Consider the following 22,516-nt stretch of genomic DNA (forward strand, 5'->3'; position numbering starts at 1 on the left):
AAGAAACCATGTTACCTTTCTTCCCTTGCTCACAGAGCTACATTAAACTGGGACACTTTCAGCTGGTGGAGTCCCTATGTGCAGGATTACTGTCATTGAAATATTTATATACCAGATATGCTTAATTATTTATCTTTGCTTCAGCTCTATGGGATTGCAGAACTGCGATGCAGAGAGCGCAGCTTTGCTTACCTTGGGCAATGGGCCCTCCCTTGCTGAGAACAAAGCATATAAATAGAAATTTAATATCATGTTCTGCTTGTTTCTTCTGTCAAGACTTTCTGGGTCTGGGTAGCTTTACAGTAAATGAGCTAAAAATAGTGGTTTTTTCCCCCAAAGTAAGCATTTTTTGTAGCTGCTATGGGATTGTTATGTGATCACAAGGGGGCACAGAGGTGTGTTTCCAGTTATAAAAAAGAGGATGCAATGATGCAGGAGACAACCTTCTTATTCAAGTCTAATGTGCATGGCAAAGATGTTCAGCTTTCCCAGCCCTCATGGTCGTTGTGCCACATATCAGAGGTTTAGAAACAGATTAAAAATTGAGGATCCCCACCCAACTGAAGACCTCTATATTAACTTGAACTCAGAACTGTGTGCCGGTTGCTTAGTGCTCTTCTTTTGGGGGTGCACTTACTATCACTATAAAACCCATTTTCCAAACCAAATAAAGTCAATAGCTGGAGCAGGAGAGGGTGATGACTTCTACATGGGTTGTCTTCAACCAGGTGGTGTTTGTAGCTATACTGCTTCATGTTTCTGCTTGGTGCAGAGGGAGGGAGGCTGTTTCACTGTATTTGTTGCTTCTTTTCTTTTCAGATAATCGATGCTACCCAGAAAGGAAACTGCTCTCGTTTTATGAACCACAGCTGTGAACCAAACTGCGAGACACAAAAGGTAAACTGTGGGATCAAAGTTGCTGGCTTCTCACTTCCACTGCATTGTGACTTAGCAAGCTCAGAGTGAAAAGCATTTCTCCTTTATCTCTCTTTGTTGCTTTTTTGTTCTTTAAATTTATCGGTGATGCTGTTTGAAGGTTTAATCTTGTTAATTCAAAGCAAAACCAGAGTCAAGCCTGGCTTTTGTAATAACTGCTGTCATCTTGTTTTTCCCTTGACTCAGTGGACCGTGAACGGGCAGCTCAGAGTTGGATTTTTCACCACCAAACTAGTCCCGTCGGGCTCAGAGCTGACGTTTGATTACCAGTTCCAGAGATATGGGTACGTTTCATCTCGCTCTGCTTAAGCTGCTGGAAGTGGGGATTTGTGAGCATTGGTGCAGTCTTGCTCCAAAACAAGTCATTGCAAAGCCTTGTCTAACAGAGCAGTTGGAAATGAAGTGGAATTCAGCTGTATAAAAACCTACCTGCATAATTTTCTTCCATTGCTAACACAGAAGATAGGGAGAGGAATTTCCTGTTGATTTGTCTTTTCCAATGTCACTTTATTGCTTTTTTGATCCGCTTCCTACCATCTCTCCCCAGTGGAAATTTCCCAGATAATTATCTTGACTGTTTCTTTCCCCTGTCTAATTATTAATTACCCAAGCTCCAGACTTTGCAGTGCTCTTAAATAATGCCTCTTCTTCCCCACCCACCCCTGTTTTACGACTTTGCAAATACTTGCAGAGCTGTAAAACCCCAGTAGATAGCACGTCCTCTCTTCCTGCCTGATTCCAGAAGTGCAGGTGTGCAAGCTCCAGCGTGGGCTTTGGCTCCCTTCTCTAAACCTGAGCCGAATATTTTTATATTACTGCTTGTCCAGGTGTATGGTGAAGTATTTTACTCTCTTTATTGTCATGAGCACAAAGCAGCATCTGATAGGCTTGAAGCAACCTGTAACTGTGAGATTAATTGTAGATCCATTTTATAGTCCCTAGGCTTTTTAATTGCATACAGTTGTTTAAGGAGTGTCTCTTCCTTTTCCTTCTGGATCCTGTCTCCAGCAACACTATATAGCTCTTTCTGTAAGGAGGAGAATCAGAAACTAATTTTTAATTGTATTTTTAAATTACTTGTGCTAAAGTGTCAAGTGCTGTCATGGACTTTCCCTAGTGCAAACTTTCAGGAAGGAAGGCAAACAGCCTTTCTGCTTGCTCTTGCAGGAAGGCCTCTTTTAATTTCTGGATGTGTTGGAATATCATATAATCATGGAATCCTAGAACGGTTTGGGTTGGAAGACACCTTAAAGCTCCAACAGTTCCAACCCCCTGCCATGGGCAGGGACACCTTCCACTAGACCAGGTTGCTCAAAGCCAGATTTAGTATTGTAAACCTGTTAGGGCCTCTCTGATGGAGAATTATTTTGCTATATTGGCCCACTCTGATACCATGTGTATTTGAGTTCAGTGAGTCTAGTCTTGTATCGATGGAATTTTCCAGCTCTGGTCTTTTGGTTGTCCTTCCTGAGCGCAGGTTCTGCTTTGTAGAAGATCCTGCAGTTTTCTTCCCTGGTTCCCACTGCTGCAAAGCCATGTTCCTCCAGTGGATTACGCATATAAAAAAACCCACCTCAATCTTATTACTGAATCTTAACTACTTCCACGAATCCTCAGCCCATTCTTTATTCTGTTTCGAGCTATAAATTGCAAGCCTTCTTCCTAATGGATATATAATCCTGATTACATATTCTTTAGGAAAATTAATATATTGATTTCAATGTGTGGTAAGAAGTTAGCAGACCCAAGAGCCCCAGTTTTTTGTTTCTGATTCGTGGTTCTTGACCTATAAAGAGCCTAGAAGTGAAACAGACTTTGGTTTCAAGCTGAGACAACACGGGATCACCATAGCTATGTAAGAAATAAAGACTTAGTTCGAGTTTTCAGTGGCCAGAAAGGTCTTGCCATGCAGAGAAGTTCCTGTCACTTTCTTCTGAGGATGCACTGAAGAGCAAGAGAAAATAACTTGCTGTGGATGGGGTTGGTGTGTTATTAAACTGCTCTGTTGCTTATGCCCACCAATAGCAAAGAGGCTCAGAAATGTTTCTGCGGCTCAGCCAACTGCCGGGGTTACCTGGGAGGAGAGAACAGGGTCAGCATCCGAGCTGCTGGGGGGAAGATGAAAAAGGAGCGCTCCCGCAAGAAGGACTCGGTGAGTCTGAGTCTCCTTTCTATGCATGTTCTTATTTATTTCTAAGAACAGCAGCAACCAAGAGCTGACTCTGCACTTCATCTTCTCCGTGTGAGTCTTCAGGTCACCTCTACGGTCATCTTCTGTGATTGGTGACTCATGGTGGCCTCAAGGTTCAGTCTTTTCTGTGGATGTATTTATATCATTTTGTTTCACAGCTGCCCTCAATACTTGTGTTTTCTTGGAGCTTTAGTTAAATCTGTATTTCTTTCTCTGGGTGACTTAGCAGCAAGTCCCTAGGTACAGTATCTGGTCATCAGTACTATGTGCTACTAAAAAACACACACCAAATTCTACCTGAAATTGAAAAATTCGGTTTGTGTTGCATGATTTTTAAATGTTGGTGAAAGACAGGCAATACCAACTTCACTTTTCAGGATGTTACCTGAAATTTGACAGCTGAGAGGGCGCAGATGTTTGCCATCTCCAGGCTGGAATGTGAAATTTGAATCTCTTAATTGCTCTGGCTTAGAGGCAAGTCAGCTTCCAGGAGGAACTTGTATGAACATGTGTCATATTTGTGCTGACTTCAGTTATAGCTGTGTTTGCAGATGGATGTGAATGAAATATGTAACTTAAATTCAGACTGGTTTTCTAGTCGTACAGCTTTTCATGCATGTAATCCTTCTCAAGTGGTTCTATGAACCAACTCACCACATTGAATTGCAGGGATGGATTCACATGGTAGATGTGGGAAACTGTAAAGAGAAGTCTGAGCAATGTAATCTAAAGGAGGTTTTCCTGCACAGGCTCTTTTTGCTTCCTACAATATGTAATAGTTCTGTCCTTGAAGATATAAAACTCTATTCTTACAGATAAGATTTGTTACCTGCTCTTTTGGGAGAAGCTGCCTTTAAAAATGCTAGCTTCATTTTTATTTACTGTATTGGAGCACCTGGAAGCCAAAAAGTTATTTATAAGTCCTTTATAAGGTGTCTTAAAATGCTAATTAGTGGCACTGAGCAGTAGGGTAAATTATGAATGATGATATTTCAGTATCCACGTGGAGAGGAATGCGCCTCTGGTTGTAAAGATCATAAATACCCATTAGGCATTTAAGGAAGTAAATCTATTGGCAATTAAGGATAATCTTGTAGTGCACATCTGTTTTCCTATGTGAAAAAATAAACTTGCCACTGGGAGTATTTTGGTGTGCACCCCTGGAATTTCTTCTCTGCAACATTAGAAGTATACATCTAAATCATTCCATTCCTTTGGGAAAATGGATGTTGGAGTTTAGGGATTCCTGCCTGTGGCATATGTACCAGCCAGGACAACAGTGCACTCTTGTACGGGGTTTGAGATCTAAAAAACCTCCCATAATAGGCCAGATAAAAAGAAAAAACCCAACCCTGGTGAGTCAAATTAAAGCCAGGCTTCTTTTCCATATGGGCAAATTGCTCGGGAGAGGCTTCTTCTGGCTCTCAAAGATTGTCTCTGCCATCACATAGGGTGGCACAAGCCTGGCATGACCTGAGAGTTGTTTCTCTTTGGGCATGGTAGGTGGATGGGGAGCTGGAAGCGCTGATGGAGAATGGAGAGGGTCTCTCTGACAAGAACCAAGTTCTCAGCTTATCCCGGCTGATGGTTCGAATCGAAACGCTGGAGCAGAAGCTCACCTGCCTCAAACTCATCCAGGTGAGGAGGACCCAACTGAAGCGGGGGGATCCATGTTCTCTTTAAGCAATGTCTTTGGAGCTCTTGGTAGAGGAAGAGCAGGGAAGTGGGAGAAAGGTGCCAGCAGACCATGCATGAGCCGAGCAGTTCTGCTTGAGAGATCACATGTGATCTCCACCCTTTGTTCATTTTATATTTGGTGGAACTTGGCCTGGGTGGTGATGCAAAATGCCTATTTCTAGAAAAGAACAAATTCTTTGTATGTAAGGATTTAGCGAGTGAATGAGTAGTTTGTCAGCTTAAAATCATAGCTGTCTTCACTCCAAGATCAACCCACGTTTTAACCTCTGTCTGAGCGCAGATGAGCTGCAGCCAGGTTTCTGTGCCATCCCTTATCATTAAGTTTTACTCCCCATTCCAAGCTGTCAATGGTCGTAACAGTTCTGCTGCTTGTATTACTGCTCCCAACCCAGTGGTTGTGGCCACTTAAATGACGTTAGGTGTGTGCTGGTCTTGGCTGGTGCCTAGTTCTGGCTTCTGCAAAGAGTTTGACATAAGCCCAGTTGAGCAGTTAGCCATGTTAGCCTGGGGAAATCAAAGTGGGTTTTGCCTGTAAGTCTCTGGTCATTCCCACGGGCTCTCTCTTACTGTGGCTCATCCAGAACACGCACTCGCAGTCCTGCCTGAAGTCCTTCCTGGAGTGTCACGGCTTATCTCTCCTCTGGATTTGGATGACGGAGCTGGGTGATGGAAGAGGAAGCAGTGCTAACAACCTGAAGTTGCAGCTGGAGGTCAGTAATTCCCTTGGATTTGAAGCTTTCCCTAGCAGCTTTGCTAATTACTCAGAAGCATGATGATTTTATTAATTTTTGAAATACATGTATTATATGCCACATGTGCATGAAAACAAACTTTGGTATCCTCAGAACTACAGCCTTAGGACTTGTGCTTTAAGGGAGATCCTTTTATATATGGAAATAATTTGCTCTTGTGGTTTTTCTTAGATTTCTGAGTTAGCAACATGAGACAAACTTAAATAAAGATCGTTGCCATTACTGTTTAATTCTGTACTGAACCACACAGGGAATTTGAGGTATTGACAGTCTGAAGTGGAGCTTGTGTATTTCTGTTTTCTATACACACTTCGCTGTTGCATGCAAAAACACATCTGGAAGTTCCTTTAATAAAGACACTTCTGCAAGAAGGTTGCTATGCAGTTTGGAGAGGCACACACAGGCCCACATCCCAAGCAAGACAGCAGAAGCAGTGTGAGCTGTAGAGCTCAGGGTTCTTCTCCTGCTGACTTCTCCTTTGTTTTTCAGAAGCAGTGACAATCCTTCTGAACCCTGCTTCCTTAGGTCAGCATGGGTTTTTTTGCCATGGTGGTACTTTGCATTTCTGAATGAGTCAGGTCTTACTCATGCCTTTCTTCTCTCTAACAGTCTGGTTTAATCACAGAATGATCCTAGAATGGTTTGGGTTGGAAGAGACTTTAAAGATCATCCATTTACAATCCCCAAGGCAGGGACATCTTCCACTAGAGCAGGTTGCTCCAAGCCCCGTCCAACCTGGCCTTGAACACTGCCAGGGATGGGGCAGCCACAGCTTCTCTGGGCAACCTGTGCCAGGGCCTCACCACCCTCACAGGGAAGAACTTCTTCCTCAGATCTCATCTAAATCTCCCCTCTGTCAGTTTAAAGCCATTCCCCTTGTCCTGTCCCTACCTGCCCTTGTCAAAAGCCCATCTCCAGCTTTCTTATCAGCCGCTTTAGGCACTGGAAGCTGCTCTGAGGTGTCCCTGGAGCTTTCTCTTCTCCAGGCTGAACAAGCCCAGCTCTCTCACCCTGTCTTCATAGGAGAGGTGCTCGAGCCCTTGGAGCATCTTTGGTTCAGGTGATCCCTCTGCAAAACAGGCGCTGTTGATATCACAAGATGAAGAGCTGCCTATATGTACTTTTCTGAGCCTTCATCTCTTGGAGTAGGATGAAGATACCTGAAGGTTTTTGGAGCCCAGCTCACTATCAGGCCTAGCAAGACAGCTTCTGTGCTTCTCTTCGCGGTGCTGGTGGTTAGACGGATAGCAGATCTGTTCACTCTGCAGTGGGTCGTGTGGGAAGGCCACCAGTTCCACCACCTAGTCTTTATCTGTCCTTACTTAGGCAAAGTTTTGGCCGTAACACCTGGAAAACTTAAGTGCCGTGCGGTTCGGGATCTCTGGTGGTAAGTTAGAGCTTGTTGACTTACAGGGTTTGAGTAGACCTACCTGTACTTCATCTCCATGGTGCTGTGAAGAGCATGTTGTTGCCAATGGGCCATGCATGTTGTGTGCAAGGCGTGGATTTGGCAGGCGCCTCCAGTTTTCTCTCCTGCTGATGCAGTGTGGCTTTTCAATACTTCTAGCCAAAGCAGAAGTGCTTGACAGCCACTGAGTGAACGTTCCTCTTGCCGCAGTGCATCACCCCCGTCTTGCTGTATGGAGAGGCACTGCTCCTGAGTCTGCAGAAAGATATTTTGAGACCAAATCTACAGTGACTGACTTAATCTGTTGCAGTAACTGCTTTTAGGATGGAGCTGAGCTATTCCCCTTTGGGACTGCAGTGTTTTCTTCTTTGGGGTAGATAGGATCCATCCCACTTTATACATGTTGGAGCTGTTGCTCCAAGGGAGTCTCAAGTGTAGATTGTTGTACATACAGTGCCTATCCTCCTTGCTCCCTGACATACAGGTGCCACAGCATTGCAGAGCTGCATGGTAGCTCCCCTCCAACTCGTCTTTGACCTCTAGCTTTGGAGAAATCCATGGTCGGGTTAAGGTTAGACTCCATTTTGCCCTTGGAATAGATTCACGCACTTTAACTTCATTGTTCTCAAACCTAGAGCTGCTCCTTCAAGCTTCAGGAGGGGAACTGAGTCACTGTGGTAGTGGTGGCTTCATTTCTTCTCTTGATTTGTCCGATCACAATACTGGCTTTGGGGTTTTGTGGATTGGATATATTCTTTTAAAATGCAGGTAATCCTGTACTGAGTTGCAAATGAGACTTGTGACAGGGACCAGAGCCACTTCGCTTCTTTACCCCCTTTTTAAAAAAGCTGTCATTGTTTTAAAAGAAACTCTCTTTTGGCCATCTTCTGTTCTTTGCTCCTGGAGGGCTGGTTTTGAAAGCGAACAAGTTGAAAAGTCCTGTAGAAAGACAGCCTATTTCCTGCTTCAGAAACAGGGATTTGCAGTATGGTTTTGGGAGAGAAATTGCTGAAGTCACTTGCTGGATCCTGGAGGGCCTGTGCTTGTTTAACATCTGGTGCTAGTTTCTGTGGCCGCAATCCCCATTCCCACTGACAGGTTTTGTAAAGCAGTTTCGCAAAAATACAGAGGAGGCCATGAGGGCTGGAGCACCTCTGCTATAGAGACAGGCTGAGAGAGCTGGGCTTGTTCAGCCTGGAGAAGAGAAGGCTTCAGGGAGACCTTAGAGCAGCTTCCAGTAACCACAGCGGCTGACAAAAAAGCTGGAGAGAGGCTTTTGATAAGGACAGGTAGGGACAGGGCAAGGAGGAATGGCTTTATAAACCGAAAGATGGGATATTTAGATTAGGTATTAGGAAGTTCTTCCCTGTGAGGGTGGTGAGGCCCTGGCACAGGTTGCCCCGAGAAGCTGTGGCTGCCCCATCCCTGGCATTGTTCAAGGCCTGGTTGGAGCAACCTGGTCTAGTGGAAGGTGTCCCTGCCCGTGGCAGAGGGTTGGAACTGGATGTTGGTTCCCTTCCAATCCAAACCATTCTGTGATTCTATGATCTTCTTGATAACTTGGTGTTTCCCAGTGTCTGAAGGAGGATACCCATTCCTGGGGCTGCCTTGTTGGGTGCTGGAAGTGTATTGTGGTTCTGGAAGTGCAGGTGCTAGCGGCAGCCCTTTTTTTTTTTTTGGTGAAATGAAGTCATCTAGAAGTGCCATCAGTATCAGAGATGCTCGTGTTGTCTTGCGGTTTGGAGCTCCCCAGTTGCCCGTATCTCTTTGTTTTTGACGTCTAGCTCCACGAGCAGCAGACTGTCTCCTCTCCACTGATACCAGTAACGCTCCAGCTTCTGCTGCAGCACATGACACCTCTGTCAAGTGAGGAAAAACTTTTCTGGTATTAGTTTGCAGACCTTTTTCGGTCAGACTCTTCTGTTTTGAGTGCTGATGCATCTTGATGGTTCTGATCAGGTTTTCTTTCATGTAGCACATCTGTGTTGTTGTATTGATTGTCCTAGGAATGTGTATGGCCACTGGTAAGTGCTTGAGCTCTTTGACATTGGTTTAATTGCAACTAATTGCTAAATTAGTTGAATTGCTAAATGCTTGTGCTCACTCTTTTCCACACGCTTACGGTTTATTTGCTCTCAGCAGCAGTTCACCACTGCAGTTTGGCCTTGAGAAGGGACATCGTTATCCCTGACCCATGACCTCTCACCATCATTTTTATATTCCAGTTACCTTTTTGTTGAGAAAAAGAAATTGTTCCAGGTTGGAGACGGCTTTAAATTCTGATGGCTCTAACCATGTTGTTTTTGTCTTTGCAATTAGATTATGAAGACACTAGAGCTCCTGCCTATACCTACCAAGAACATGCTGGAGGAGAGCAAAGTGCTTCCTATTATTCAGCGCTGGGCTCAGACCAAGACTGCTGTCCCACAGCTCAGTGAAGGGGATGGCTACTCGAGTGAGAACACTTCGCGAGCTCACACACCTCTCAACACGCCAGATATTTCCACCAAGCAGGGTGGGGAAGGCGACACAGACACCCCCAAGAAGCTGGTATTTCGGAGGCTGAAAATTATAAGTGAAAACAGCATGGACAGTGCCATTTCAGATACAACCAGTGAGCTGGAAGGGAAGGAGGGAAAAGAAGACCTGGACCAGCTGGAGAGTGCCCCGATGGAGGTGTCAGAGGAGCAGCAGCAGCAGCAGGACATCAAAGCTGTCATTGAAGTGCCGGTGGAGAGCAGCAAACCCCAAGCTGTAGAGCTGGAGGCTGAGCCTGAAGCAGAGATCAAAGAGAGCAATGGTGCAAAGCTGGAAGAGCCCATGACAATGGAAACGCCATCTCAAGATGAAGAGGAAGGTGTATCTGATGTTGAGAGTGAGAGGAGCCAAGAACAGACAGACAAAATTGTGGATGTGAGCGATTTGGCTACCAGGCTGCTTGACAGCTGGAAGGAGCTCAAGGTAAGAGGCAGCTACCTGCAGCTACACCACCTCCGCTCTTGCTAAGGAAAATGCAGAGTTGTTTGTGGTTCAGTATAAACGGGGTTGAGTTGTTGTCGTGTTGGTAAATGTTTGATAACTCAGATTGCCTTTTCTACACAAAAGGGCTTCTCTAGGTGCTTTCTATATATCTCCTTTTGTTGCAGACTGCCCCGTACGTGACACTGAGTAGACTTCCAGGCATCGGTGCATTGCAAACTGAAAACAGCAGATAATTCAGTTTGGGCACACCACAAAGACATCTTAGTCATCCAGTTATTTTATAGGCTGTTCAGGGGAAGGGCAGCCCTAAGGGATTGAGATTCCCTTCCTAACTGATCAGAGAAATAGGCTAGCAACAGTGCCACAAGCATTTTTGGTTGAAGTGGCCCAGTATCTGTCAATGTTGAAACAAATTGATAGACTATCTACTCCTTACTTCAGTTACCACAACATCATCAGCATTTCCTGTCCTGTTAACATCTGCTGTTCATCTGCAACATATAGAGCCTCCAGATCCTAGTCTGTTGGCCATATCGCGTTCTCTTAATAGTAGTCGTGTGGGTTAACCTCATGTTGTTTGCAATTGGTCTTTAGACCAGGTAAATACTCAGATTTGTGGGTGTTATTTGAGCCTTTAAAGACTGCTAGAGTATGCAAATGCTTATGGTTTCGATCCCATCAAGGTCTTCCTCAAGCAGACAACCTCTGTAAGAGAAGGGCTTGGTGGCTGCAAGCTGCTATCTCTCCTCCAGAATCAGACCCCTGGCCCCATGCAGCATAGGTGGCCAACTTGGCTGCTCAATCTTCAGCTTTTTTGGTGGGCCATAGGATGACATTCCAGTGACTCAACACTCAACGGTTCAGGCATGTCCTGGGGTGTCTTTATGTCTTTGGAAGCCCCTTGCCCATCTACTGCTTTTGTAGGATTATATTCTTTATATTGGAGAGCAACAGGGGTGGGAGCCTTTAAGTTGCTTTTACACTTTAATAAGTGCAAAAACTTACACTTACTTGTAATCCTCATTTGCTGAGGATCCAGCAAAGGAATAAAAGGCACTGCCGTGTTTCTGGCATGGTGTGGGCTTGCTGGAAAAGGTCGTGGAGGATCTTCTGCCCTTTTCTTAATCAAGCGTCTGCCCAATTTTAACTACTGGAAGTGGTCTTTAAACAAATTTATGTTTTATGATACAGCATGTAGCTAAAGAGTTGATTTACCCATTGGATTTCATAATGAGTAATGATTTAGAGGAGGCTAATAAAAATGATGGGTGTTACGCATACTGCGATGTCATGCGTAGATGGAGGAGACCACAGCAAGCTTTGTACTGTTCAGCAGCCATTGCTACAAACATTAGCATTTAGAAAATGTAGCTAGAGAGTTACATAAAGCTTAAGAGAAATCTTAGCTTCATCTCTGAATTTTTCAGAAGAATCAGACATTTGCTGATTGTTGACCAGATTTTAATTTGCAGACTCTTAAAATCTGTGCGGGCCTCACGATTTTCTTTACTGAAGTGACACTGTCAGGTTGAATTTCTGGTTAAATGGAAACAGAGTCCTTCTCATCTGTTGCTAGTACCTGGGATTGTTGAAACTAAAAGCTAAGGCAAGTCTTAGTCCTATGCTGCTTTGCAGATAGGCTTGCTTTGGACTACCCAACCTCAGTTTTATTTTGGTTCACTTCCGGAATGACGTGCTGTGGTGGTTAGACTTGAAACAGCACCTGAAATTTTGAAAAACAGTAATGAAAAATGTAAAGTTTCACCAAACAAGTGACTCCTCCAAAATGATGGTCTGAGACCAAATTTGATCTGTGGTTTGATGATGTGGTTTTATCACCAAGGCTTGTGTTTTCTTTTGAGCTTGGAGGAGCTCAGCCTTGGCTATCTAGAGTTTGGTCAGGTTGTGGAGTCACAACTTGCCAGTGTTGCTATTTAAGGTGTGGATTCACATCTCTGTGTACTTACTAATTAACTTTAGGTCTTTACAAAGGATACTAATAGCCTGATGCAGCACGTGTGTCTGGTCATAAGAGTGGGGTTGTATCTCACAAGCTTTAGCTTTGTAGTAATCCCAGGAAATCCAGCCCCAAAAGCAGAATCATGCCATGGGTCTGTGGAAACTCATTTCTCTCATGCAAAGCATTTTTGGGGAAACTGTGACCTGGGGATTTATTCTGTCCTGGACGTTATCATGGCACTAAGAGTTAACTGCTTCTGTCCGATTCTCACCTGTTAAGATGCCAGCTGCCACCATAGCCCAGCAAGGAGGTGGCTGATGTCTAAAGAAAAGACTAAGCTGGCAGGGCATTGCTTTAGATGGAAGGGGAATGGATAGTCACCTTGGAAAACTCAGTCACCCCAGCAGCACGAAAGCCAGGGGCTTTTTCCAGCACGTCCAAGCTTTTTAAAAGCTGGTTTTGTTTTGAGTGGTGGAACATCTAAAATAACTGGCATTGGATGGGGGGGTGGGAGGGTCTGAAACCTCGTAACTTAAGCTATGTCCTCTCCAGTCCTGCTGATGACCCCCTTGTAATTTCAACCATTTCCATCTAGCTTCTCAGGGCAGCAAGGAGCTGACCATGTGTCTCCTTTTCTCAACTCCATTTTCAACTCCGTGCTGAAGAAGGGAGAGGACATAGCGTGCATACGGTGAAGAAACGGGAAGATGGTTGGGAAGCTGGATGATGCATGAGCAATATAATAGGTGAAAAGAGGACAGAGGTGGTTAACTCATTGATGCCGACGTTATTTTGGTGCGTCCATTGCCGGCAATGGACGTCGCTCCGGGAAAATCCCAACTCCTGGCATGAAAGGATTAAGTGAGCTATCTTTTTCTATACCTCTATACACAGGACTTGTAAGTCCTCAGCTTACAGGGCTCATACACTCCGACTCCTTACCCATGAGGAGTGTTGGCCACTGCTACATACTCATCACAACACACACACTCCCAGTGGGGTAAGTTTTCAGCCTGGGCTTGTGCACGCTGTTCCTGCCCTCCAAGGAAGCAGTGCATATCTTCTCCCATGCTGAAAACTCACTCTGAGTGGCAAGGGCTGGTTGGTGTACACAGGTGGTGGTTCAATGTGGTTCTTCCACGCGCCTTAGCTCACTCCAGCCAGAGGATTGCACTCAGGTAAGGCTCCGTGGACTGATCTGTACAGCCACAACCGTGACAGAGGCAACGCATGGTGCAACACAGGAGGCAACAGACATGGTGCTCTACCCTCTCGGCATCACAGGAACAAGTGTTAGGGTCAGCACCACCAAGCATAGCAAGCTTTTCTCAACATCCTTTCGATGACTTATGTTTCAGTAGCTGAGGCTAAGGGACAGGAGAGCTTCAGGTGTAGCATGTGCTTTAATAGCATTGGCGTTTCAGGGTGGTCTGGCCTCACCATTTACACCGAAGCAGGGCCTTGGGGTCCTGCAGCTCCGCTACCCAAGCTGTAGACTTCTTGTGATGACCCATTGCCCATCTGAAATACGTCCGATGGTGAACCTATGTGCTCTGCCAACTGACTAGTGCTGTGTAAACACAACTGGCATGGCAGTGCTGGCTGCTGCAGATGTCCCAAAGTGCTAGCGTGGTTTGGGTGCTGCTCTGCTGCCGGTGGGACTGAGCTTTTGGCATCTTCCTCCAGCCCTGGAGGGCAGAAGGTGGGCAGAGGAGGGAGCAGATAGGAGTTGTAGATCTGAGGATCCCCAGACCTTGCCCTTGTGATTTGGAGATCTTTTTTTTTTTTTTTTTTTTAAGAAAAACCTTTTGAAAGAGACAAGTGTTTCGGGGTTAAAAGGTTTTGGTTGGACACTTGTAGCCTCACAAGTATTTAGCAGTGACTTGGGAGTTCAAGGCTGAGGTGTTACCCCAACTTTGGCCAAGGTGGACTTTCTCTTTTGCGATGAAAACACCCAATCTGTGAGCTTAATTATCAGCTTGAACAGGGATAGCGGAGCTTGGGTGACCCAGGCAAACTGAGTCTTTGTCTTCCTCTGAGCTAGTCTTTCCAAATCACGTCTGACACATCTTGATAGGACAGCCCTGTGAAGCTGCTCTTGCCTGTCTCTTTTCCTAGACAAGCCATCCTGGAGTGACTGGCTCCTTCTCCAGCACACATATCATGTGCTTTAATTAGAAGGCTTATAATTTGTTCTAACTTACAGCAAGAAATGATTTGCGAAAACAATAGGCGCTGGTGAGCAGCCAGGCTGTTGTTTGTGGTGGGTGTTTTTGGCCTTCAGGCAGGGACTTCATGGCATTAGTCCTTTCTCTTGCTCTCCTCCATCCCTTGGCATCATACTGGAGCTTCATGCTCATGCAGAAGTTATGGGGAGCTGCAGAGGGAAGGAGAGAGGGAAGGAAGAAAGAGAAGGTCCAGCTCTGGCTGGTGGAGCGTTGGATATCCAGCCTGGTAGAGGACAGATTCAGTTGCGTGGCGTTTCTTCAACAAATCAATGACTTAAGCTCAGAAAACTACAGAGCAGAGTTAGGTGAGACAACATGGTCTGCAGGTCATCTTGGCTTTGAGCGTGTAAGCCCTGGCAAATGTGGCGAGCTTTGCTGGGCTGCAGGTGGCTTTCCAGAATAATCCCCTTGGCCTCAGGAGAGGCATACCTGCTCCCTGGTTGAGTGGCAGAGGTTTTGAAGCACGGATGTGCAGCTGGGTTGGTGTAGAAGAGCAGTCACCCCTTTGCCAGCTGTGCTTTGTTGGCACAAACACAGCCTCCATCCAGTTGCGTCGTTGTTTCCCTGTGCCCATCATTGGTGTCCATTCGTCTTTTCCAGTTTAGTCCCATTAAATCTGAAATAGTAAGCAGCTAAGGGGCGACATCTGGAGAACATTTTGTTAGGCACAGTCTTCCTTTCCTACCGCTTTGAGTCTTGAGACTGTTCTGCAGCTCTTTTGCTTCTTCCAAGCCACGGATGGTTTTGTGTCCGCAGCTGGACAGCCTAAATCCTGGGGTTTTTTTAGTTTTTAGTTCTTTTCTTTTTGTTTGTAACAGACACTGCTTTTCTTTCTGTATTTAATTTTCTGTGCAACTCATTAAAAACTGTTCGGGAAGGTAGAGAGAGCCATTTGGACTCTGTTAGCGGCGGTTGCATTGATTTAGCAGTTATGCACGCTCAAAGCCAGCAGCTTCCGTTTCCAAAAATAAAATAGGCTTTTCTTCGGAGTTCCCCCTGGCTTGCGTCTGGTTTGACCACCATCTGGTTTTCATGGAGCAATTTTGACATATTCCTCCGTTTGTTCCTGCTTCAAAGACTCTGCTGCCTCCCATCTTCACTAGACTGATGCTGGAGGCTCTGCAGCCCCTTGGGTAGATCTCTCTCCAGCTGCTCTCCAGCAAGATGTCGCTTGCTCCCTGCTTCATAATTGCCTTATATTTTGAGCCTGCTGGACCCTTGTTAGGGCAGTACGGTTTGATGGGATGGATCCTGCCATGAGTTTTCCCATTTTCTCCCTCAGTGCCTCCTGTCACTGTTGTCACAGCTGCATCTTTCAGAGGAAGATGCTTTCTACTACCTAGGGAGGGCACATGCTTTCTTGCCCCTTGCAATGTTCAGCCATCATCGACCTCAAAGGTTAGACTTAATTATCTCTGTTGAAATCACTGTATTTCTTAGCTTCAGCAGCTGTGCTTTGAATCTTCTTGTAAAGCCAAAGCAACACATGGCTGGAGTGGACAATGCTGTGTTTACCAAATCCACTTACTTAAAGTGGCCCCGTCCTCATTCTATTCCCACTGACCCTGTTTTCCACTAGTTTACCATTGCACATCCTCCTATTTAGTGGGACAAACCTCTTAGGAGCTGAGGAAGCTACTCCAGCTTAGCTTTTCCTTCCACTTGCCTGCTGCCTTGTCCTTTAGCTGTCCTGGCTGGTTCATCCATCATAGAATCTTAGCATCATAGAATGGTTTGGGTTGGAAAGGACTTTAAAAGCTTGTCCAGCTCCAACCCAGGCAGGGACACCTTCCACTTTGCACTGCCCCACCTCTCCAGTCTGTTCAGGTTCCTCTGGATGACATCCCTTCCTTCCAGCATGTGGACTGCACCACACGGCTTGGTGTCATCTGCAAACTTTGTGAGAGTGCACTTGATCCCACTGTCCATGTTACGGCGTGGTGGCTCCTCATCACACCATCTTCCCTGCTGATGGGACCAGCCCTTGGGCCAGATGTGGGGTGTTTTTTTGAGCATGCTGCTCTGTGGTGTGTCTGAGAATGAACTTTTTGGAGGTGATGAGAAAGAGAGGAAAAAAAATAAATACAGAAAACCTGTTGTTCATGGGTGCTTTTGGGTCTGCAGAAGCTGCCCTCGTGGTCTGCTCCTTCCCACAAAAGGCAGTAAGAGGCAAAACCATCCCTGCTACAGACAGCGAGTAAATAGCATTATATTGGCTTTATTATCCCATCTGGGTCTTTGTGCATCCTTCCCCACCCCAAACAGTGAGCTGCTGCCTTCTTTCTTTGCGTTTAGTTAAAAACACACTAGATTTGGGGTCTTTTGATCCATAGCAAACATGTAAATAAATAAGTAACAATTTAAAAAGGGCATGTTTACAGACTCTCATCGCAGCATATGTATCTGCAGCTGCTTCAGACTGCACGTGTTTGCTGTGTTGTGTTCATACTCCATGAAAAAGCAAAATGAGTATTTAAAAAAATAAAAATCTTGGCTAAACTAACTTTTTTTTTTTTTTATAACCATCAGCAGCACTTTTGAAGTGGTTTTGTCTTGTGAACAAAGACCACAACGGGGTGTCTTATACTTTCATTTATTTCACCAAAGGAAAACATAGTTTCTTAGCCCACAGGGTTTGCATTTTTTCCTAACACATTAAGAGAGGGATTCTCTTGTTAAACCCTGTGCTGGAGGTGGACACATTGCTAATGAGGGGTGCAGTCGGGTGCAACTGGGCAGCCCAGCAGAGACACCAGTCAATTAATTTAATAAATCAATAGTTTAATTTCCAATTAGCTCTAAAAAATCAAGGGGGATTTTACTTAGAAGATAAACAATATGTAAGGTCGAGAGTCGAGGTAAAGCTTCATACGTCTGACTGGGGGGAAGCTTTAAATACCCAACTAGAAGCATCTTTTTCTCCTCTCTGCCTCATCCATGGCCTAAATTAAAGGATATTTTAGTGCTTTAGGGAAGGTCTCCAGTGTTTTTCCCATGAGGTGCAATCAGTGAATGTGGCATCACATGGAATATGAAGAACTAACGTTGTTAGGAGGGTCTGATGGTCATAGAGTTGGGGAGGTGGCATTACTGAGGTTTTGGCTTTGGGAGGATCAGCTAATTCAGATATTAGAAGATCACAAATGCTACAAGTGATGAGTAACAGCCTCAGTGTGTTTTAACAGGGAATTCCCTCAATGCTGTGGGTGGGATATAGTGCAAACGGGGATCAAAACCAGGCAGGGTTTTGCAGGGTAGCCCAGCAAGGGCTGGGTTTGGGGCTCTTGGAGATGCAGAGGTGTGTTGGGTGTGCGTCATAGAATCAGAATAGTTTGGGTTGGAAAGGACCTTAAGATCATCTAGTTCCAACCCCTGGGCAGGGACACCTCACACTAGACTCTGTCACCCAAGGCTCTGTCCAACCTGGCCTTGAACACTGCCAGGGATGGAGCATTTACCACTTCTTTGGGTAACTTATTCCAGTGCCCCAGCACCCTCACAGTAAAGAACTGCTTCCTTATATCTAACCTGAAGTTCCCCTGTTTAAGTTTAAACCCATTACCCCTTGTCTTGTCACTGCAGTCCCTGGCGAAGAGCCCATCTCCAGCATCCTTGTATGCGCCCTTCAGATAGTGGAAGGCTGCTGTGAGGTCTCCACGCAGCTTCTCTTCTCCAGGCTGAACAGCCCCAGCTTTCTCAGCCTGTCTTCATACGGGAGGTGCTCCAGCCCTCTTATCATCCTCGTGGCCCTCCTCTGGACTCGCTCCAACAGCTCCATGTCCTTTTTGTGTTGAGGACACCAGAACTGTACACAATACTCCAAGTGAGGTCTCACAAGAGCAGAGTAGAGGGGCAGGATCACCTCCTTCAACCTGCTGGTCACGCTTCTTTTGATGCAGCCCAGGATACGGTTGGCTTTCTGGGCTGCAAGCGCACACTGAAGCCGGCTCATGTTCAGTTTCTCATCAACCAACACCCCCAAGTTCTTCTCCACAGGGCTGCTCTGAATCTCTTCTCCGCCCAGCCTGTAGCAGTGCCTGGGATTGCCCCGACCCAGGTGGCAGTGCCCCAACCTTGCACTTGGCTTTGTTGAACTTCATGAGGTTGGCATTGGCCCACCTCACAAGCGTGTCCAGGTCCCTCTGGATGGCATCCCTTCCCTCCAGCGTATCAACCGAACTACACAGCTTGGTGTAGTTGGCAAACTTGCCCTGCGTTGCTTCAAGCCTGCAGTGCCCATAAGCATGCAGGCAGTGGCTGTGGTCTCAACAGCTCCCCCTCCCTGCCCTGGTCCCTGTGGATCTGCTGCCCCATGGCTGTAGGGGTCATGGCTTGGGTTGAGCTAGGTGGGCATGGCAGCACGCTGGGGGTGCAGAAAGGAGAAGGTGCAGGGAAAAGAGAGCACTAGCAATGCCTCTGCGTCCTGCACCTCTGCTCTGGACTCTCCTGATCCCGTTTTCCTGCTCCTGCCTCTTTTGATCTATCTCAAACATGTAAATAAATAAGAACAATTTAAAGAAGGCCTATTTACAGACTCCTCGTGCTTCTTGGCACTGGAGTATCCCACAGTACACATGATAATGTATTTGTGGATGCTTCAGACTGCAGGTGTTCGCTGTGTTGTATTCAGGCTCCACGGAAAAAGTACTTGTAAAAAATTAGAATCTTGGCCAAAATTATTTTTAACTTTCAGCAGCACTTTTGAAGTGGTTTTGTCTTGTGAACAGACCACAGCAAGATTTATTACACTTCCATTTTTTCACCAAAGGAAAATACTTTTTTTTAGGCCAAAACATGGGGCTTGATATCTTTTTCTTAGATACATATATAATATGTATATTTTTCTTAACTGAAAGGTGGCTATAAAAAGCATCTGGGCACATGGGGGCTGCTTAATGGATGGGAAAAGTGAGTTTCTTTGGTAGTTCCAGGTTATCTGGGACATGATGCTTCTTCCATGAGTTGTCCCCATGCCTGATGCTCAGCTTGGAGATATGGCTTGATAGAAAAAAAGAGTCATAGAATCACAGACTGGTTTGGGTTGGAAAGGACCTTAAAGCCCATCTGTTTCCAACCCCCTGCCATGGGCAGAGACACCTTCCACTAGAGCAGGTTGCTCCAAGCCCTGTCCAGCCTGGCCTTGAACACTGCCAGGGATGGGGCAGCCACAGCTTCCAATCCAACCGAAACCATTCCATTCTATGATTCTATGGTTCATCAAACGCAGAATGCTGATCAGAGGCAATATATAGAGAGCACCGTAATGATTTACCTAAAACCAGAACTTTGCATCAAGAAACACGATTTTACTGTTTGTTTTAAAGTTATGATTGAATTGTTAAATTATTAGTGCTGTGTTACGATTCTTGCAGCCCTGTAAATATTGGGGTTCTTGCGAGTAGCTGTAATGCTGACCCTGCTTGTTGTTTGCTTTGCAGGAGGTGTACCGGATCCCAAAGAAGAGTCAAGCAGAAAAGGAGAGCAGTGGTATGTATTCACATTTTCCTGTGTATTGCTCTGCTCTTATGAAACTACTTAATTTTCCCAGTCTGTAATATCAAGAGATGTTCTGCGTTTGTGTTGCTACTCCTTGAAAACAGCTTCTTTAAATAGGAAAGATAATCTTAGCAGTGGGTGGTGGGAAATGGAGCCCTGAGGCTGATATGGGGTAGCCTGTAACTTGTTTGAATGAAGACTCTGTTGACTACTGCTCTGTTGTTGGGGGAATTCCTGTTGGACACAAGAAAAATTTTCACTATGGGAAGAATCAGCCACTGGAATAATCTCCCCAGGGAAGTGGTAATTCCCCAGCATTGGACACTATTAGATTGGGCTAGATATGGTGCTGAGCCATCTAGTCTGGGTTATGCTTTATCTAGAAAGGTTGGACCAGATGATCCTTGAAGTCCCTTCCGACCTGAGATCTTAGGATCCTATGGTTCTATGACTAACAGAGGCCACTGAAACTGCAGGAAAAGGGAGCTAGGAATACTCTGAATTACAACAGTTCTCTCCCTTTTATCCATGTTCCCCAGCAGCTGACCGTGGGAGGGAGACAGCCGGCCCCAAGGACCAGACTCCTACTCCGAAGAACCCCATCCTGAGCAGAGAGCGGGATCCCGAGAGGCAGAGCCAGAGTAAAGAGAAGAAGAGACGGAGGGACTCGATGTCCCCTCCATCCTCAGCGTATGAGCGAGGAACAAAGAGGCCGGATGACAGGCAAGTTGTCTGGCAGCAGTGGTGGCAGGGCTGAGGATCTGATTGCTGGACTGGGAGTGTTGGATCTGTGGTAGTCCTGGGTCAGGACTCTGGGAAGAATGGTCCTGGTGATGTCTGGAAACACCCAGGATGGAAAAGGGAATTTTCTCCTGGAGGAATCCTGTGTGCATGGTGAGATGCATTCCCTGGCCAGAGCTGAGTGGCTCCTTGCTGTTAGGTGGCCTCTCCTTTTGGATAACCTTTGTCTTCAGGTATGTTCTGGGAATTAGATGGATGATAACAGGAGCTATACCCAGCTCTCACACAGGAATGAGGGTTGTAGCCCTCCTAATGCAAAGAGGTCTTCTGAGTCCCTCAAAACTGATTCCCGTCTACATCCCCTCTCCAGAGTGTGTTTGGGGATTATTTTAGACTTGACTTAGAACAAGCCTGTGCCTGTAGAAAAGCTATCAATGCACGAGTCAAACAGGATTTCTAAACCGAAACAACTTCCTTGACCAAATGAATATCTCCCAAAACCAGTGAGTGCAAGGGAAGCGATCCAGGTATAACCTCGCTAAGCCATTTCCGTGTCTCCTGCCTTCCCCTGGGGATGGCGGCATCACGCTGCACTGGCTGGGAAGGCATCTCTTAAGTTTTAAAGAACTTGGAGTGACCAGCAGGTCAAGGGAGGGGATCCTCCCCCTCTACTCTGCTCTGGTGAGACCCTCCCCGCAGTCCTGCACCAGCTCTGGGGCCCCAACACAAGAAGGCCATGGAGCTGTTGCAGCAAGTCCGGAGGAGCCCACAAAGATGCTCTGAGGCATCAGCACCTCTCCTATGGAGACAGGCTGAGAGAGCTGGGCTTGTTCAGCCTGGAGAAGGCTCTGGGGACAGCTTAGAGCAGCTTCCAGTGCCTAAAGGGGCCAGCAAGAAAGCTGGAGAGGGGCTTTTGACAAGGGCCTTAAGGATAGGACAGAGGCACTAAACAGCCAGAGGGGAGATTCAGATGAGCTATTAGGAAGAAGTTCTTCCCTGTGAGGGTGGTGAGGCCCTGGCACAGGTTGCCCAGAGAAGCTGTGGCTGCCCCATCCCTGGCAGTGTTCAAGGCCAGGTTGGACGGGGCTTGGAGCAACCTGCTCTAGTGGAAGGTGTCCCTGCCCGCGGCAGGGGGTTGGAACTGGATGTTGGTTCACTTCTGGCCCAAACCATTCTAAAATTTTGTGATTTTTACTTTGTGTTTCTTTTTTGTGGGCGCTCTGTTGCCCCATGGATTCCCACATACCCTGCAAGTGATGGATACAAGAGAATGTGGGGACTTCAAATTAACTTACATCTTATTAAAAAAAGGCTTTTTAAGCACAGTTGTCTAGGGAAGCAAGGCACGAAGTCTATAAACTCCATTGAAAGTATAAAATATTTTAAATTGCAGTGCACACAGATGCTGAAGATAAAGTAGAAAATAGAAGTATCCATTTGTGTTGTGCTAGCGTGAGTTGCGCCCTTCTACATTAAATACTTCTGCTAGCCAGGTCTGGTGGGATGGGTGTTTAGAAGAGTAAGGGCTAGATAACTGAAATACAGACATCTTTTGTCTTGGTGAGGTGTCCAGTTCAAGGAACAAGCAGTAAGAGAAAATATTTTTAATTATCAGCTGTTCTCCCAGATTTTAAGTGGGAATCAGATCAGTTCAGTGACCCTGACAGCCACCTGAGCCTGTGCTGGCTCCCTAGTGCCCCAGGAGCATGCAGCTGGGCACAGACAAGCCCTCCTGAGGCCAGAGGAACGATAGAGGTGACAGTTGTGGCAGGGCTGGCCCAAGGCAATGCATGAATCAGCAGCTGCTTGTTACCAGATATCCATTTTCCTCCCTCAAAAGTCGCTTCTTAATTAAGAGAAGGAAAATATTTCATGTCTTGCATTTCAGGGAGACTTCAGATCATGTTAAAGGCGGTAAGAATACCAAGAAATTTCCTTTAAAGAAGTCAGTTTTCTGTTGTCCCTCTTAAACAGGATCTAAAGCCACTTAGTAATTAGGGAACAATTGCTGGTGAGCCAGCCAGACGAGGAAACTTTTGTCCTTGTATTGAGCTGTGCTGGGAAAGTTTAAAACATGTGGATTAAAAAAAAAAAAGGGATGTAAATCTATACTGCTGTAATTAG

The 22,516-nt window shown here is 45.9% G+C and overlaps 1 protein-coding gene across 4 annotated transcripts in view; it reads left to right on the plus strand.

The window, feature by feature from the left end:
- The window catches only part of SETD2 (SET domain containing 2, histone lysine methyltransferase), a 66,260-nt gene that overhangs the window by 31,030 nt on the left and 12,714 nt on the right, over nucleotides 1–22,516 (plus strand). For 3 of the 4 annotated variants that reach the window (XM_030493624.1, XM_030493633.1, XM_030493605.1), the window contains 8 exons: nucleotides 820–897; nucleotides 1,123–1,220; nucleotides 2,962–3,088; nucleotides 4,631–4,765; nucleotides 5,407–5,535; nucleotides 9,305–9,946; nucleotides 19,594–19,642; nucleotides 20,191–20,374. In XM_030493624.1, coding sequence (XP_030349484.1) covers nucleotides 820–897; nucleotides 1,123–1,220; nucleotides 2,962–3,088; nucleotides 4,631–4,765; nucleotides 5,407–5,535; nucleotides 9,305–9,946; nucleotides 19,594–19,642; nucleotides 20,191–20,374 — 1,442 coding nt within the window. The remainder of the gene's footprint in view (nucleotides 1–819; nucleotides 898–1,122; nucleotides 1,221–2,961; nucleotides 3,089–4,630; nucleotides 4,766–5,406; nucleotides 5,536–9,304; nucleotides 9,947–19,593; nucleotides 19,643–20,190; nucleotides 20,375–22,516) is intronic. The other variant, XM_030493614.1, reaches the window with a different exon arrangement.

The sequence above is a fragment of the Strigops habroptila genome, chromosome 1 (assembly GCF_004027225.2).
Source record: "Strigops habroptila isolate Jane chromosome 1, bStrHab1.2.pri, whole genome shotgun sequence".
NCBI lineage: Eukaryota > Metazoa > Chordata > Aves > Psittaciformes > Psittacidae > Strigops > Strigops habroptila.